Genomic DNA, 19,994 nt, shown 5'->3' on the forward strand with positions numbered 1-19,994 from the left:
GCCTCATCTAGGCACCCATCTTGACTAAGAAGATCAACCATACAAGTATAATGTTTGCAATTTGCTATTATTCCATAATCTCGATTCATGGAATAAAAATATTATGTGCCCCTCTCTATCAAGCCAATGTGATTGCAAGGTACACCAACATGCAAAATTGATGAAAAAAGTAAACCAGAGAACCATTTGATGTAGAAAAGATCCATACATAAAAACAATAATATCATTTGAAGACAGTAAGAAGCGTTTTCACTAAGTCAGAGGTATATCAAAGCAATTAATAGGCATTATATTAACCATTCACATGAGGTGTGATGTTATTAATTGGGGAAAAAAAAGCGGTCCAAAGTTCACAACAGAAGGCCTCAATATTATTAAGATGCATAACACATCAAAACTTACCATAGTGTTGTCATCTAATTTGATACCTCTTGTCTTCATTGACTCAAATAGGAGTAGAGCATCTTTTCCAATTCGTGTCTAGAATAACCAGCAATCATTGTGTTCCATGAGACGACATCGTTATCTAATATTTCTTCAAATGTATGATATGCTTCTTCTGCACTTCCACAGTTGCAATACATTACAAGGAGTGCATTCCCCAAAAAGTAACCAGCCTCAAATCCAACCTTAACCAGCTGACCATGCAACTGTTTTCCCAATTCCAAAGCAACAGTATTGGAACATGTAGGGGTGTTCATAACCGGTTAACCAAATCGGTTTTTCGATCTGGAATTTTCCTGAACCAAAAAAACTGAACCGGTTAAGAGGAAAATCGATTACTAAAAATCGATTAACTGGTTTTGAACTAGTTTTCCCTTTAACAAAATACCAAGCTTTGCATATATTCATTGAGCCAAAAATAAAAAAGCAATCTGTAATCACCAATTTCTCAAAAACACAACACACCATGTCAGGTCTCTTTAGATCTCTTTCTCTCTTTTACACACACTTGCAACAACAACAGAAAACAAAAAAATAAAAACACTTTCTCTTCTTACAACACCACCACCCTAAAACTCATCATTTTAGAGGTTTTATTTATTTATTTGTTAATTTATTTTTGGGGTTTTATCTTTTGGGGAATGGCAGAGTCGAAAGACCAGAGGATCAAGCTCTTTGGGAGGACGATTCCTCTTCCTAAGGTGTTGTCAGCAGCACCTACTAGGTGTTCTGTTGATGAGAGTGTCAACCAGGATCCGGCTTGTTTGGTGAATTCGTCGCTAGAGGAGGAGAAGAACAAAGATTGTAAGGATGAAGAAGAGATGGAGTGTGAAAAGGTATGAGATTTGAGCTAAGAAATTTTTTTATTTTGAGGGTGACCCTTTGTTTGTAAGGTGAAAATAGCAAGTGGGTCGATCTTGGTTTGGTTTTGTTGATTTATGTGGGTTTCGGTTGGATTGAAACGGTGGATTAATTGTTGATTTTGAGGGTGATCTTTTGTTTGTGAGGTGAAAATAGCTAGTATTTTCTTCTTCCATGAGTTTTGTTGAGTGGAAGATCATGAGAAAAATGAAATGGAGGTTTTGTTGAGAGAAGAAGAAGAATAGAAGCTTAAAGAAGCAGAGATACATGAAGCCAAATAGAAGGGTCTACGCTAATGACGCTAAGAGGGACAAAGCTGAAGCCATTGAAGAGAAACGTGAAAACCATTGAGGAGAATGAGAAATGTGTGCGAAAAAAATGAGAAATGCATAAAGGGTGAAGATTGAAGAGTAAAGAGAATGATTTAGGGATTAATGGTTTTTTAATTTTTAAGTGAAAACCAATTTATAAAAGTGGTTTTGGTTAACTAGTTTTATAAACCCTTTAAACTAGTAACCAAACCAAAAATTTGATTTTCGTAATTCTTTGCACTGAAATTGAACCGGTTTTCCTGATAACCGGTTTGGTTCGGTTTCTACATTTTTTTGAACACCCCTAGGAACATGTCCTCAAAGCACTTTTAAATACATACCTAATCAATCTTTCACTATTCCTTTTCATTACTACAAAAGGCACAAAATCTCTTCACTGTAGTCACTCCGAGCATAACCAACAAACTTAACAACCCATGAGATGGAATCACGCCGATGCATCCTATCAAACAAACTCCTAAAATGAGTTACTGCACAACTTTCATTTATATTAACATAAATTACTTCATTTATATTAATATAATTATATTAATTATTGGCTATTTTATACATATAAGCAATTATCATTTATGTGTTTTCTAATAGTTAATTAAATGTGCTTAGCCCACATGCTAGAGGGTTGGGGAAGAAGATCCTAAGAAGAGAAGAAGACTGATTTTTGCAGGATGGGAAGCGAGATTCTTTAGAATTGACAGGAATGAGGTTGCATATAACTTGGCTTGGTGCCCCTATGAGGCTTGTCCAAATTGCAGGCCTAGGTGTGGATCTGTTGGCATTTTTTTTTAAAATGAAAATAGATTACTCGCCCTGGATGGCCATGGAATTTATACTGTGTTCAGGAGGGCTGAGACTAGGGTTATGCTTGAACCGAGCCACTTGCATGTAGCACGTGTGCAACTTTTTAACCTAATTCACTATTCCCATGAATGATGCATATACCAAGTAAAGCACCCCATTTTGCTGCCTCAAGTTCAAGAGGCATGTTTCTAATTTAGTTATGTCCCTCATCTAGGTGCTTAGCTTCACCAAAGAGATCAACCATACAAGTATAATGTTTGTAATTTGCTGTTATTCCATAATCTTGATTCATGGAATACAAATATTCTTTTCCTGTCTTTATCAAGCCAATGTGATTGCAAGTGGAAAGCACACCAACATGCAAAATAGATGAAAAAACTAAATTAAGGAACCATTTGATTTAGAAAATATCCATATATAAAAACAATAATATCATTTGACGATCGTAAGAAACGTCTTCACTAAGTCAGAGGTACACTAGAGATGAGGTGTGATGTTATTAATTGGGGGAAAAAAGGGTCCAAAGTTCACAACATAAGGCCTCAATATTATTAAGATGCATAACAAGTTAAAATTTACCACAGTTTTGTCATCTGGTTTGATACTTCTTGTCTTCATTGACTCAAATAGGAGTAGAGCATCTTTTCCATATCCATGTCTAGAATAACCAACGATCATCATACTCCTTGAGATGACATCATTATTGGATATTTCTTTAAATGCATGATATGCTTCTTCTGCACTTCCACAGTTGCAAGACATTACAAGGAGTGTATTCCTCACAAACCAACTAGCCTCGAATCCAACCTTAACTAGCTAGCCATGCAACCGCTTTCCTAATTCCAAAGCAGCAATATTGGAACATGTGTTCAAAGCACTTTTAAATACGAACCTGATCAATCTTTCACCATCCCTTTTCATTACTACAAAAAGGCAAAAAGCCTTTTCATTGTAGCCACTCTGAGCATAACCAACAATCATAGCAGCTCATGAGATGGAATCATGTCGAGGCGTCTTATCAAACAAATTCCTTGTATGAGTTGTCTCACCTCTTTCATTTATATTAATATAAATTATTAGTTTTTATGATAATTATCATTACTTACCTATAAGCAATTATTATTTTTATGTTATCTTTTACCTAAAAGTCGGTTAAATTTAGTCAGTTCACAACCTGAAGGGTTGGGGAAGAAGATCGTAAGACGAGAAGAAGAGTAATTGTTACAGGAGATGATAGGAATGAGTTTGCATATAACTTGGCTTGGTGCCTCTCTAAGTCTTGTGCAAATTGCAGGCCTAGGTATGGATTTGTTGGCATTTTGTTTCAAAATGAAAAGAGATTACTCACCCTGGATGGCCATGCAATTCTTGTTGTGTTCAAGGGTGTTGAGACTAGGGCTATGATTCAAACTGAGCTGCTAGCGAGTAGCACCTGTGCAACTTTTTTCACCTAATTCAGTGTTGCCATGAATTAGTCATGCACCAAGTAAAGCACCCCATGTTGTTGCTTCAGGTTCAAAAGGCATGTTTCTCATTATGTTATGTGCCTCATCTAGGCGCTCAACTTGACCAAGAAGATCAACCATAAAAGTTTAATGTTTGCAATTGTCTATTATTCCATAATCTCGATTCATGGAACAAAAATACTATGTGCCCTTCTCTATCAAGCCAATGTGATTACAAGCAGAAAGTACACCAATCTACAAAACAGATGAAAAAACTAAATCAAGGAACCATTTGATGTAGAAAAGATCAGTATATTAAAACAATAATTTCATTTGAAGACAGTAAGAAGCGTTTTCACTAAATCAAAGGTACACTAGAGCAATTAATAGGCTATATATTAACCATTCACATGAGGTGCGATGTTATTAATTGGGAAAAAAAAGGGTCCAAAGTTCACAACAAAAGGCCTCAATATTATTAAGATACATGACACATCAAAATTTACTATAGTGTTTTCACATAGTTTGATACTTCTTGTCTTTATTGACTCAAATAGGAGTGGAGCATGTTTTCCAAATCCATGGGTATAGCATAACCAACAATCATTGTGTTCCATGAGACGACATCCTTATCTAATGTTTCTTCAAATACATGATATGCTTCTTCTACACTTCCACAATTGCAATACATTACAAGGAGTACATTCCCCACAAAGCAACCAGCCTCAAATCCAACCTTAACCAGTTGACCATGCAACTACTTTTTCGATTCCAGAGCAAAAATATTGGAACATGTGCTCAAAGCACTTTTAAATGCGGAGCTGATGAATATTTCGCAATCAATTTTCATTGCTACAAAAAGGTGCAAAGCTTCTTCACTGTAGCCACTCCAAGCATAACCAACAATCATAGCAACCCACGAGATGGAATCACGCCGAGGCATCCTATCAAACAAACTCCTAGCATGAGTTATCTTACCACTTTCATTTATATTAATATAAATCAGCTACTTTATATTAATATAGTTTTTTTAATAATTATTATTAATATAGTTTCATTTATATTAATATAGTTTAATTATTGATTACAGGACAGGAAGTGAGGTTCTTCAGAATTGACAAGAATGGGACTACATATAACTTGGTTTGATGCCCCTTTAAGGCTTGTTCTAATTACAGGCCTAGGTGTGGATCAACTGGCATTTTGATTGAGAATGAAAAGAGATTGCTCGCCTTGGATGGCCATGTCGTTCCTGTTATGCTCCGGAGGGTTGGGACTAGGGTTGTGGCTCAAACCAAGCCGCTTGCAAGTAGCTCGAATGACTCGGGCTCAGGTCAACATTTGTCACCTAATCATATTTAGTGGTTTAATTAAATTAATAAAGATTGATATCTATATTCTTCATTTTTTGTTATCCAAGTCTTAAATGCTTTAAATCTACTTCCAAATTAGCTTAAAATATTAAGATATGAATAATAAATGTTGTCTTTCCTTTTAAAAGAAAGTAAATTATTGAATATGTATAAGCAAATAGATCATTGATGAAGATATGCATTTATATAAGATGATTTAGAAAGAAAATAAAGAATTTAAGACCTGATAACAAAGAATCTAGAAGACAGATTTCAATTTTTAAAAATCAAGATCCATTAAAATATATTAGGCAATTATTATCTACAACCATATGTTCTTTATGAACCATGCAAAAACAAACTAGATCTATACTGCTATACACTCTATCCAAAAAAAAAATAAAAAAAATGAGCCATATATAGTTTATTAAGAAAAATACTTAATCACCTATCAGTCCATTATATTCATGGTCTTTGTATTTGAAACGACAAAATTTGAACTTTGTCAAAAAAAATGCTATAAAAGAAAATATAACTAACCCATTTAAAAAAAAAAAAAAAAAAGAACATAGTTTATTAAATTATGATTTCATGATAATGGTAAACTAACATTTATAACATGATTACTTTTAGGTAGTCTTCCTTCAAAAATGATTATCATAATTTAATAAAATATCATGTGTAATATTTTCTTTAAAACATCAAAATTAAAATTAAAAAAACCTATTTAAAACATTATATTAATTTTTATATCATCAAATATAGAATTTTTAACAATAAATTCGTAATGAAAATGAACATTGAACATCAAATTTGTAGCATACAATTTTTAAAGTCTTTAATTATACTTTTTGATATCAATATCTATAGAAGATTCAACATGGTTTAATGTTATTAGAAGAGTTAAATAAAGCTAAAGCAATTAGAGAAAAATACAATTTTGGAGCATGTCAAATATATATTTTTTTAATCTCATTTTTATGTCATATAAAACAAATTTCAAAAATAAAATATATATTAATATCGAACAAAATCAATATTAAGCAAAACGTAAAAAATTAATTGTTTGAGTGATGAAAAGGTATGGGTGAAACGTTGTTGCAAAGCGATATCCTCACTGAACAATATCATTATTAGAAGAGAAACACCCAATCATAAATATCGAGGTTATCAAAATATAATATATAAGATGCCAACTTATATAGAATTATTGTATATATTATGTTTCTCGACTCCCATAATGTCATGTTGGCACCCGTTTATTTAGTAGTGATAATAATGACTTTATTAACTAATTTAATGCATCAATTAAAAAATATTATTTCTTTTTTGGAACCATAACCTATTATATATGTTGCAAACAAGAGACCAAAACGAAATTCCAAAGCAGTACAACATCCAACACAGCAAATAAATCACAAGCAATAAAACAGATAATAAGCTGAAAGTAAAAGGCAAAATGATTTATAGTTGTTCGGTAATCAACACAGATTACCTACATCCACTCTTTAGGGCAATAAGAAGATTTTACTATGAGAATGGAGAACCTTACAAAGATTTTCGTTTACCCTTTACACATTGCACAAAACCCAGATGAAAATCCCTCAATAAAACTCAAATCTCCTCACCTCTCATAGACCACACACAATAACCAACATTAGTGACAGATTTATACACAAGTGAAAGCATAAAGAAAAGATCCAGCTAAGACCTACCACCACAGTTTGATTCCATCAATGCTCTTCAGATTTCTAGTGCATCCAGAGATTCGTAACAAACTTTCTCTCTCTATTAACCAAGAGAGAAAGCTCGAGAAAACAGAATGAGCAAAACCTAATTTGGATTAGGTTTATTGAAGATTGGATATGACAAAATTGCCCCTTAGTCTTTAACATAATAACTTTGACTACCCAAGTTATATTTTGACTTCCACGTGGGCATAGGTCAATTGCCACATCACAACAAATCTCAACCTTGGCATTTGATCATTGCCCTTCCTTACAACCTTAAAACTTCTTCTAATTTTCTTCAATGTGCAGAAGGCTCTTAAAAAGCCTTAACTTGTCCAAAATAACAGACTTAGTGAACATGTTTGTTGGGTTTTCTCTCCCAGGAATCTTCTCCACCTTAATGGCTTTATCTTCAATTAGATTTCTTATAAAATGCAACCTGACATCAATGTGTTTAGATCTCTCATGAAAAACTTGATTTTTGCGCAGAAAAATTGCACTTTGGCTGTCACTCTTGATTGGAACCTGTTGCTGGTTCAATCCCATTTCATCAAGCATTCCCCTGAGCCATATTGCTTCTTTGACAGCCTCTGTAATGGCAACATATTCTGCTTTCGTAGTTGACAGAGTAACTATTGCCTGTAGGTTAGCCTTCCAACAAACCAGATTATTCTAAAAAGAAAAACAGAAACCAGTCATGGATTTCCTATTGTCTACATTTCCTGTATAATCAGCATCCACATATCCTACAATGATATTCCCCTAATTTTGCCCCCTGCTGTAAACAATACCAGTGGTCAGTGTACCCCTTACATACCTAAGCACCCATTTTACAGCTTCCCAATGATTCTTCCCAAGATTACTCATAAACCTACTTACAAAACTAACTGCAAAGGCTAAATTTGGTCTGGTACAAACCATCAAATACACCAAGCTCCCTATTGCATTTGCATACGGGATGCAAGCCATTTCCTTCCTTTCTTATTTTGTTTCTGGGCATTGTACAGAACTGAGTTTAAAGTGCTGTCTTAAAGGTGTTTTGATAGGTTTGGAATTACTCATGTTAAACTTCCGTATAACTTTTCCAGCATATTCTTTCTGTGACAACATCAGTTTTCCATTTTTTCTATCCCTTTCAATATTCATTACTAAGATCTTCTTAGCTTGCCCTAAGTCTTTCATTTCAAATTGTCTACTCATCTCTCCTTTGAATCTAGCAATTGCAGAAAGATCTTTACAAGCTAAAAACATATCATCCACATACAAGGCCAAATAAATGTAGCACTCACCATACAAACACTTAAAGTAAAAACAACCATCAAAACTACTTCGAACAAAACCAGCATTCACCATAAAACAATCAAATTTCCTATACCACTGCCTAGGTGACTGCTTTAATCCATACAGAGATTTTTTCAACAAACAAACTTGGTTTTTAGACCCCTTTTCAAACAACTCAGGCTGCTCCATCAGAATTCTTTCTTCTAAATCACCATTCAAGAAGGCTATTTTGATGTCTAATTGCTCTAATTCTAAATCAAACTGAGCTACCAAGGATAAGAGAATTCTGATAGTGGTGTGTCTCACAACTGGTGAGAAAATTTCATTGTAGTCTATTCCTTCAACCTGTGTGAAACCTTTGGCTACCAACCTAGGTTTAAGCCTAGGTGCTTCTACCCCTGGGATACCCTCTTTCCTTTTGAAAACCTATTTACACTTAACCATCCTACTGCCTTTAGGTTTGTTAACAAGAATCCAGGTCTGATTTTTTATTAAAGAGTCATACTCTTCTTGCATGGCAAGTTTCCATTCCATAGAATCTTTACTAATCATGGCTTCTTTAACAGTTCTAGGTTCATCATCAATCTCTTCAGCAACTTGAAGAGCAAATGCTACCATATCAGCATGTGAGTACCTACTAGGTAGTCTAATTTCCTTTCTTTCTCTATCTCTAGCTAATTGATAATTTTGTAAGTCATTTCCAACATCATCATTATCATCTAAGCTAGGTTCATCCTCTTGGGTTTGAGAATCTAAAACAAGGTCTGAATCAAAATTGTTCAGATTTGGAATTTCTCCACCTAGATCCAGATTAAACACCTCTGTCCTAGCTGCATTGACATTTTCTTCCTGACTCAATCCACCCAACTAATCTTCATTAAACCTCACATCTCTGCTCATAATGCACTTTTTCCCTCCAACATCCCAACATTTGTAACCTTTAATGCCATCAGGATATCCTAAGAAAATGCATCTAATAGCCCTTGGTTGTAACTTATCAGTTTTCTCATGAACAAAAACAGTGCAGCCAAAAACCCTAAGGTTACTATAATTTGCAAGATGCTTAGACCATTTCTCCTTGGGTGTTTTGAAACTAATAGTTGAGGAGGGTATTCTGTTTATTAGATAAATAGCTGTGTGGGCAGCCTCTGCCCAAAACCTGGTGGGTAACTTAGAACAGGATAATAGGCTTCTAACCTTTTCTAGAATGGTCCTATTCATCCTTTCTGCTAAACCATTCTGCTGGGGTGTGTGTCTTACTGTTCTATGCCTCATAATTTCACTTTCCCTACATAGACTATCAAACTCTTTATTTATAAATCTAACCTATTATCAGTTCTAAGTTTCTTGATTTTCTTCCCAGTTTGATTTTCTATCATGACCTTCCAATCTTTGAATTTCCTAAGGGCCTCTCCCTTAGTTTTCAAGAAATAAATCCATAACCTCCTAGAGTAATCATCTATAATGCTAATGAAATATCTACAACCTCCTAAAGATGGATATTTAGTTGGTCCCCACACATCTGAATAGATATAATCTAAAATAGCCTTAGAACAGTGGTTTCCCACGCTAAACCTAATTCTATTCATCTTCCCATAAATGCAGTGATCATAGAAAACCAGCTTCTCTACTTTATCTCCTCCTAGAACCTTTTGCTTACTCAGCTCAACTAATCCTTTTTCACTAACATGCCCTAACCTCCTATGCCATAAAGTTGTCCTATTAGACTTCTGATATCATGATACAACTGCTATTCCAGTGATGGTTGAACCATTTAGAATATACAGCCTATTCCTCATCTCGCCCTTATTACAACTAAGGACCCTTTAGTTACTTTAAGGACTCCACCTTGAGCTTTATAGCTATAGCCAATTGAGTCTAGACTTCCTAAAGAAACTAAATTTCTTTTTAGCTCTGGTATGTATCTAACATTTGTGAGCCATTTTGAACTTCCATCATGCAAATTCAGCCTTACATCTCTTATTCCTAAGACTCTACAAACTGCATTATTTCCCATCAAAACCTTTCCAGACTCTAGTTTCTTAAAGTTTGATAGAAAACTCCTATTTGGAGTTATGTGGAAAGAATAGCCAAAATCAAGTACCCATTCAGCATCAGTTTCATTTTCAGAAGCTACTAACACATCAGAACTCTCATAACAATGAGAAGCTATATCTACACTCCCACTAGCATCCTTTTCCCCTGACTTTTTCTTCCTATTAGGACAGTCCCTCTTAAAATGACCTTCCTTATGACAGTGAAAACATTTTCTAATGAATTTGGACTTAGACTTTGATCTACCCCTGAAACTCCCCTTCTTATGGCCTTACTTTTCAGATCTTCCTCTCACATAAAACCCCTCACCATCTAGTTTACCTTCCTTTTTAAATTCAGCATCCTTAGCAGTAATTGCTACCACTACTTCATCTAGTTTAAGAGTTTGTCTGCCATACTTAAGGGTGTCCACAAAATTTGAAAAGATTTTAGGAAGAGAGTTAATAAGAATCACTGCTTGATCTTCATCCTCAACCTTAACACTAAGCCCTTCTAGATCCTGTATTAGTTTCATAAAGTCATTCATATTTGCTCCTAATATTTTGTTTTCATCCATTTTAAAACTGAACAGATTTTGTTTTAAAACTAACCTATTAGGAGAAGACTTTGACAGGTATAGAGAGTCTAGTTTTTCCCAAATTTCAGCTGATGTGGTCATTTTCTTAACTTCTCTTAAGACCTTATCCCCTAAACCTAGGATTAAGGTACTGTAGGCTTTATCTAACAGGTCTTTCTTCTCCTTCTCAGATAGGGAGTCTGGTAAACTATCCTCACCCTCTAAAGTATCAGACAGTCCATCCTTAACTAAGATAGCCCTCATTTTCATCTTCCACAATCCGTAATCATTATCCCTTGTGAATTTCTCCACCTCAAACTCAGACATTTCTAGGTTCCTAGCCTTCACAAATGCCCAGAGTATAAAAGCCCCAATTTACCTGAGACTAATAGAAACCCTAAAAAATTGCAGCTGCAAACATAAACCAGATCTAAGCCTAGATACTTCAGATTTAAAAAAGATCTCTCAACCTAGAATAAACCCTAGGTGCTAGAGTAAGAACCTAGCTCTGATACCGCTTGTTGCAAACAAGAGACCAAAATGAAATTCCAAAGCAGTAAAACATCCAACACAGCAGATAAATCACAATCAATAAAACAGATAATAAGCTGAAAGTAAAAGGCACAATGATTTATAGTGATTCGGTAATCAACACAGATTACCTACATCCACTCTTCAGGGCAATAAGAAGATTTTACTATGAGAATGGAGAACCTTATAGAGATTTTCGCTCACCCTTTACACAGTGCACAAAACCCAGATGAAAACCCCTCTGTAAAACCCAGATCTCCTCACCTCTCATACACCACACACAATAACCAACATTAGTGACAGATTTATACACAAGTGAATCTTTATTGACTCAAATAGGAGTGGAGCATGTTTCCAAATCCATGGGTATAGCATAACAACAATCATTGTGTCCAAGAGACGACATCCTTATCTGATGTTTCTTCAAATACATGATATGCTTCTTCTACACTTCCACATTGCAATACATTACAAGGAGTACATTCCCCACAAAGCAACCACCTCAAATCCAACCTTAACCAGTTGACCATGCAACTACTTTTTCGATCCAGAGCAAAAATATTGGAACATGTGCTCAAAGCACTTTTAAATGCGGAGTGATGAATATTTCCAATCAATTTTCATTGCTACAAAAAGGTGCAAAGCTTCTCACGTAGCCACTCCAAGCATAACCAACAATCATAGCAACCCACGAGATGGAACAACGCGAGGCATCCTATCAAACAAACTCCTAGCATGGTTATCTTACCACTTTCATTTATTAATATAATCAGCTTCTTTATTAATATGGTTTTTTTAATAATTATATTATATAGTTTCATTTATATATATAGTTTATTATTGATTACAGGACGGAAGTGAGGTTCTTCAGAATTGACAAGAATGGGACTACATATAACTTGGTTTGATGCCCTTTAAGGCTTGTTCTAATACAGGCCTAGGTGGATCAACGGCATTTTGATTGAGAATGAAAAGAGATTGCTCGCCTTGATGGTATGTCGTTCTGTTTGCTCGGAGGGTTGGGACTAGGGTTGTGGCTCAAACCAAGCGCTTGCAAGTAGCTCGAATGACTCGGGCTCAGGTCAACATTTGTCACCTAATCATATTTATGGTTTAATTAATTAATAAAGATTGATTCTATTTTCTTTTTTGTTATCCAAGTCTTAAATGCTTTTAATCTACTTCCAAATTAGCTTGAAAATTAAGATATGAATAATAAATGTTGTCTTTCCTTTAAAAGAAAGTAAATATTGAATATGTATAAGCAAATAGATCATTGATGAAGATATGCATCATTATATAAGATGATTTAGAAAGAAAAAAAGAATTTAAGACTGATAACAAAGAATCTAGAAGACAAATTTCAATTTTTAAAAATCAAGATCCATTAAAATATATTAGGCAATTATTATCTACAACTATTGTTCTTTATGAACCATGCAAAACAAACTGATCTATACTGCTTACATCTATCCAAAAAAAAAAAAAAAAAAAAGAAGAGCCATATATAGTTTATTAAGAAAATACTTAATCACCTATCAGTCCATTATATTCATGGTCTTTGTATTTGAAAGAACAATTTGAACTTTGTCAAAAAATGTATAAAAGAAAATATAAATAACCCATTTAAAAAAAAAAAAAAAAAGAACATAGTTTATTAAATTATGATTCAGATAATGGAAACTAACATTTATAACATGATTACTTTTAGGTAGTCCCTCCAAACATGATTATATAATTTAATAAAATATCATGTGTAATATTTTCTTTAAAACATCAAATTAAAATTAAAAAAACCTATTTAAAACATTATATTAATTTTATATCATCAAATATAGAATTTTAACAATAAATTCGTAATGAACATGAACATCAATTTGTAGCATACAATTTTTGAAGTCTTAATTATACTTTTGATATCAATATCTATAGAAGATTCAACATGGTTTAATGTTATTAGAAGAGTTAATAAACTAAAGCAATTAGAGAAAATACAATTTGAGATGTCAAATAATATTTTTTAATCATTTTTATGTCATATAAACAAATTTCAAAAATAAATATATATTAATATCAACAAAATCAATATTAAGCAAAAGGTAAAAAATTAATTGTTGAGTGATGAAAAGGTAGGGTGAAATGTGTGTGCAAAGCGATATCCTCAATGAACATATCATTATTAGAAGAGAAACACCCAATCGTAATACGAGGATCAAAATATAAATATAAGATGCCAACTATAATTATATTAAAGCAACTATATAGAATTATTGTATATATTATGTTTCCGACTCCCATAATGTCGTGTTGGCACCGTTTATATAGTAGTGATAATAAGACTTATAACTAATTTAATGCTCAATTAAAAAAATATATTTCTTTTTGGAACCATACACATATATATATGTTGCAAACAAGAGACCAAAACAAATTCCAAAGCAGTACAACTCCAACACAGCAATAAATCACAAGCAATAAAAAAAATAAAAGCTGAAAGTAAAAGGCAAAATGATTATAGTGGTTGGTAATCAACACAGATTACCTATACCACTCTTAGGGCAATAAGCAGATTTTACTATGAGAATGGAGAACCTTACAAGATTTTCGTACCCTTTACACATTTCACAAAACCCAGATGAAAATCCCTCTGTAAAACCAAATTCCTACTCTCATAACCACACACAAAACCAACATTAGTGACAGATTTATACACAAGTGAAAGCAAAGAAAAGATCCAGCTAAGACCTACACCACCGTTTGATTCATCAAGCTCTTCAGATTTCCAGTGCATCCCGAGATTCGTAACAAACTTTCTCTCTATTAACCAAGAGAGAAACCGAGAAAACAGAATGAGGAAAACCAATTTGGATTAGGTTTATTGAAGATTGATATGACAAAATTGCCCTTAGTCTTTAACATAATAACTTTGACTACCCAGTTATATTTTGACTTCCACGTGGGCATAGGTCAATTGCCACATCACAACAAATCTCACCTTGCATTTGATCATTACCTTCCTTACACCTTGAACTTCTTCTAATTTTCTTCAATGTGTAGAAGGCTCTTAAAAAGCCTTAACTTGTCCAAAATAACAGACTAGTGAACATGTTTGTGGGTTTTCTCTCCAGGAATCTTCTCCACCTTAATGGCTTTATCTTCAATTAGATTTCTTATAAAATGCAACCTGACATCAATGTGTTTAGATCTCTCATGAAAAACTTGATTTTGCACAGAAAATTGCACTTTGGCTGTCACCTTGATTGGAACCGTTGCTGGTTCAATCCCATTTCATCAAGCACCCCTGAGCCATATTGCTTCTTTGACAGCCTGTAATGGCAACATATCTGCTTTCATAGTTGACAGAGTAACTATTGCCTGGAGGTTAGCCTTCCAACAAACCAGATTATTCAAAAAGAAAAACAGAAACCAGTCATGGATTATCTTTGTCTACATTTCTTGATAATCAGCATCCACATATCCTACAATGTATCCCTATTTTGCCCCGTTGTAAACAATACCAGTGGTCAGTGTATACATAACCTAAGCACCATTTACCGCTTCCCATGATTCTTCCAAGATACTCATAAACCTACTTACAAAACTAAGCAAAGGCTAAATTTGGTCTGGTACAACATCAAATACACAAGCTCCCTATTGCATTTGCATAAGGGATGCAAGCCATTCCTTCCTTTCTTTTTGTTTCTGGGCATTGTACAACTGAGTTTAAAGTGCTGTTAAAGGTGTTTTGATGGTTGGAATTACTCATGTTAAACTTCCCTATAACTTTTCCAGCATATTCTTTCTGTGACACATCAATTTCCATTTTTCTATCCCTTTCAATATTCATTCTAGGATCTTCTTAGCTTGCCTAAGTCTTTCATTTCAAATGTCTACTCATCTTCCTTTGAATCTAGCAATTTAGAAAAAATCTTACAAGCTAAAACATATCATCCACATACAAGGCCAAAAAAATGTAGCACTCACCATACAAACACTAAAGTAAAAACAACCATCAAAAAACTTCGAATAAAAACCAACATTCACCATAAAACAATCAAATTTCCTAAACACTGCCTAGGTGTGCTTTAATCATACAGAGATTTTTTCAACAAACAAACTTGGTTAGACCCCTTTTCAAACAACTCAGGCGCTCCATCGAATTTTTTCTTCTAAATCACCATTCAGAAGGTTGTTTTGATGTCTAATTGCTCTAATTCTAAATCAAAATGAGCTACCAAGGATAAGAGAATTCTGAAGTGGTGTGTGTCACAAATGGTGAGAAAATTTCATTTAGTCTACTCCTTCAAACTGTGTGAAACTTTGGCTACCACCTAGGTAAACCTAGGTGCTTCTACCCCTGGTATACCTCTTTCCTTTTGAAAACCCATTTACACTTAACCACCCTACTGCTTAGGTTTGTTAACAAGAATTCAGTCTGATTTTTATAAAGAGTCATACTTTCTTGCATGGCAAGTTTCCTTCCCTAGAATCTTTACTAATCATGGCTTTTTTAACAGTTCTAGGTTCATCATCAATCTCTTCAGCAACTTGAAGAGCAAATGCTAACATATCAGCATGTGAGTACCTCCTAGGTAGTTTAATTTCCTCTTTCTCATCTCTAGCTAATTGATAATTTTGTAAGTCATTTCAAAACTCATCATTATCATCTAAGCTAGGTTATCCTCCTGGTTTGAGAATCTAAAACAGGTCTGAATCAAATTGTTCAAATTTGGAATTTCTCCACTAGATCCAGATAAACACCTCTATCCTAGCTGCATTGCACTTTTTCCTGATCAATCACCCAACTCATCTTCATTAAACCTCCATCTCTGCTATAAGCACTTTTTCCCTCCAATATCCCCACATTTGTAACCTTTATGCCATAGGTATCCTAAGAAAATGCATCTAATAAAAAAGCACTTTTAAATACATACCTAATCAATCTTTCACTATTCCTTTTCATTACTACAAAAGGCACAAAATCTCTTCACTGTAGTCACTCCGAGCATAACCAACAATCTTAACAACCCATGAGATGGAATCACGCCGATGCATCCTATCAAACAAACTCCTAAAATGAGTTACTGCACAACTTTCATTTATATTAACATAAATTACTTCATTTATATTAATATAATTATATTAATTATTGGCTATTTTATACTTATAAGCAATTATCATTTATGTGTTTTCTAATAGTTAATTAAATGTGCTTAGCCCACATGCTAGAGGGTTAGGGAAGAAGATCCTAAGAAGAGAAGAAGACTGATTCTTGCAGGATGGGAAGCGAGATTCTTTAGAATTGATAGGAATGAGGTTGCATATAACTTGGCTTGGTGCCCCTATGAGGCTTGTCCAAATTGCAGGCCTAGGTGTGGATCTGTTGGCATTTTGATTTAAAATGAAAATAGATTACTCGCCCTGGATGGCCATGGAATTTCTGCTGTGTTTAGGAGGGCTGAGACTAGGGTTATGCTTGAACCGAGCCACTTGCATGTAGCACGTGTGTAACTTTTTAACCTAATTCACTATTCCCATGAATGATGCATGCACCAAGTAAAGCACCCCATTTTGCTGCCTCAAGTTCAAGAGGCATGTTTCTAATTTAGTTATGTCCCTCACCTGGGTGCTCAGCTTCACCAAAGAGATCAACCATACAAGTATAATGTTTGTAATTTGCTGTTATTCCAGAATCTTGATTCATGGAATAAAAATATTTTTTTCTTGTCTTTATCAAGCTAATGTGATTGCAATCGGAAAGCACACCAACATGGAAAATAGATGAAAAAACTAAATTAAGGAACAATTTGATGTAGAAAATATCCATATATAAAAACAATAAGATCGTAAGAAACATCTTCACTAAGTCAGAGGTACACTAGAGCAATTAATAGATATTATATTATTCAGATGAGGTGTGATGTTATTAATTAGGGGAAAAAAGAGTCCAAAGTTCACAACATAAGGCCTCAATATTATTAAGATGCATAACACGTTAAAATTTACCAGACTTTTGTCATCTGGTTTGATACTTCTTGTCTTCATTGACTCAAATAGGAGTAGAGCATCTTTTCCAAATCCATGTCTAGCATAACTAACGATCATCATGCTCCTTGAGACGACATCATTATTTGATATTTCTTTAAATGCATGATATGCTTCTTCTGCACTTTCACAATTGCAATACATTACAAGCAGTGTCTTCCTCACAAACCAACTAGCCTCGAATCCAACCTTAACTAGCTGACCATGCAACTGCTTTCCTAATTCCAAAGCAGCAATATTGGAACATGTGTTCAAAGCACTTTTAAATACGAACCTGATCAATCTTTCACAATCCCTTTTCATTATTACAAAAAGGGCGAAAAGCCTTTTCAAGCCACTTTGAGCATAACCAACAATCATAGCAGCTCATGAGATGGAATCACGTCGAGGCGTCTTATCAAACAAATTCCTAGTATGAGTTGTCTCACGTCTTTCATTTATATTAATATAAATTATTAGTTTTTATGATAATTATCATTACTTACCTATAAGCAATTATTATTTTTGTGTTATCTTTTATCTAAAAGTAGGATTAAATTTAGTCAGTTCACAACCTGAAGGGTTGGGGAAGAAGATCGTAAGACGAGAAGAAGAGTAATTGTTACAGGAGATGATAGGAATGAGTTTGCATATAACTTGGCTTGGTGCCTCTCTGAGTCTTGTGTAAATTGCAGGCCTAGGTGTGGATTTGCTGGCATTTTGTTTCAAAATGAAAAGAGATTACTCACCCTGGATGGCCATGCAATTCTTGTTGTGTTCAAGGGTGTTGAGACTAGAGTTGTGATTCAAACTGAGCCGCTCGCGAGTAGCACCTGTGCAACTTTTTTCACCTAATTCAGTGTTGCCATGAATTATTCATGCACCAAGTAAAGCACCCCATGTTGTTGCTTCAGGTTCAAAAGGCATGTTTCTCATTATGTTATGTGCCTCATCTAGGCGTTCAACTTGACCAAGAAGATCAACCATAAAAGTTTAATATTTGCAATTGTCTATTATTCCATAATCTCGATTCATGGAATAAAAATACTATGTGCCCTTCTCTATCAAGCCAATGTGATTACAAGCAGAAAATACACCAACCTACAAAATAGATGAAAAAACTAAATCAAAGAACTATTTGATGTAGAAAAGATCAGTATATTAAAACAATAATTTCATTTGAAGACAGTAAGAAGCGTTTTCACTAAGTCAAAGGTACACTAGAGCAATTAATAGGCTATATATTAACCATTCACATGAGGTGTGATGTTATTAATTGGGAAAAAAAAAAGGGTCCAAAGTTCACAACAAAAGGCCTCAATATTATTAAGATACATGACACATCAAAATTTTCTATAGTGTTTTCACATAGTTTGATACTTCTTGTCTTTATTGACTCAAATAGGAGTGGAGCATGTTTTCCAAATCCATGGGTATAGCATAACCAACAATCATTGTGCTCCATGAGACGACATCCTTATCTAATGTTTCTTCAAATACATGATATGCTTCTTCTACACTTCCACAATTGCAATACATTACAAGGAGTACATTCCCCACAAAGCAACCAACCTCAAATCCAACCTTAACCAGTTGACCATGCAACTACTTTTTCGACTCCAGAGCAAAAATATTGGAACATGTGCTCAAAGCACTTTTAAATGCGATCCTGATGAATATTTCACAATCAATTTTCATTGCTACAAAAAGGTGCAAAGCCTCTTCACTGTAGCCACTCCAAGCATAACCAACAATCATAGCAACCCACGAGATGGAATCACGCCGAGGCATCCTATCAAACAAACTCCTAGCATGAGTTATCTTACCACTTTCATTTATATTAATATAAATAAGCTACTTTATATTAATATAGTTTTTTTAATAATTATTATTAATATAGTTTCATTTATATTAATATAGTTTAATTATTGATTACAGGACAGGAAGTGAGGTTCTTCAGAATTGACAAGAATGGGACTACATATAACTTGGTTTGATGCCCCTTTAAGGCTTGTTCTAATTACAGGCCTAGGTGTGGATCAACTGGCATTTTGATTGAGAATGAAAAGAGATTGCTCGCCTTGGATGGCCATGTCGTTCTTGTTATGCTCCGGAGGGTTGGGACTAGGGTTGTGGCTCAAACCAAGGCGCTTGCAAGTAGCTCGAACGGCTCGGGCTCAGGTCAACATTTGTCACCTAATCATATTTAATGGTTTAATTAAATTAATAAAGATTGATATCTATATTCTTCATTTTTTGTTATCCAAGTCTTAAATGCTTTAAATCTACTTCCAAATTAGCTTAAAATATTAAGATATGAATAATAAATGTTGTCTTTCCTTTTAAAAGAAAGTAAATTATTGAATATGTATAAGCAAATAGATCATTGATGAAGATATGCACTTACACTTATATAAGATGATTTAGAAAGAAAAGAAAGAATTTAAGACCTGATAACAAAGAATCTAGAAGACAAATTTCAATTTTTAAAAATCAAGATCCATTAAAATATATTAGGCAATTATTATCTACAACTATATGTTCTTTATGAACCATGCAAAAACAAACTAGATCTATACTGCTAT

General features: G+C 34.1%; 1 protein-coding gene across 1 annotated transcript; it reads right to left on the reverse strand.

The window, feature by feature from the left end:
• Window positions 1-14,676: 14,676 nt before the first annotated feature.
• On the reverse strand, window positions 14,677-17,790 carry LOC116137479 (pentatricopeptide repeat-containing protein At4g02750-like). The gene is made up of 4 exons (XM_031423171.1): window positions 17,392-17,790; window positions 16,207-16,276; window positions 15,844-16,007; window positions 14,677-14,772 (listed from the first exon to the last, which is right to left on the reverse strand). The coding sequence occupies exons 1-4, from the start codon at window positions 17,788-17,790 to the stop codon at window positions 14,677-14,679; spliced, it is 729 nt and encodes a 242-aa protein (XP_031279031.1).
• Between the last annotated feature and the right edge of the window lie 2,204 nt (window positions 17,791-19,994).

The sequence above is a fragment of the Pistacia vera genome, unplaced genomic scaffold (assembly GCF_008641045.1).
Source record: "Pistacia vera cultivar Batoury unplaced genomic scaffold, PisVer_v2 Contig328, whole genome shotgun sequence".
Taxonomy (NCBI): Eukaryota; Viridiplantae; Streptophyta; class Magnoliopsida; order Sapindales; family Anacardiaceae; genus Pistacia; species Pistacia vera.

What these genes read in the sequence shown, in the direction of transcription:
- LOC116137479 (XM_031423171.1), bottom strand. Translation starts at nt 17,790, where the DNA reads ATGATTGTTGGTTATGCTCAAAGTGGCTTGAAAAGGCTTTTCGCCCTT. An exon ending in TGCTTATAGCAGAGATGGAG is followed by an intron (nt 16,008 to 16,206) that starts GTTTAATGAAGA and finishes ATTATCAATTAG; the next exon opens with CTAGAGATGAGAAAGAGGAA. An exon ending in GAAACTTGCCATGCAAGAAA is followed by an intron (nt 14,773 to 15,843) that starts GTATGACTCTTT and finishes GTTTGTTGGAAG; the next exon opens with GCTAACCTCCAGGCAATAGT.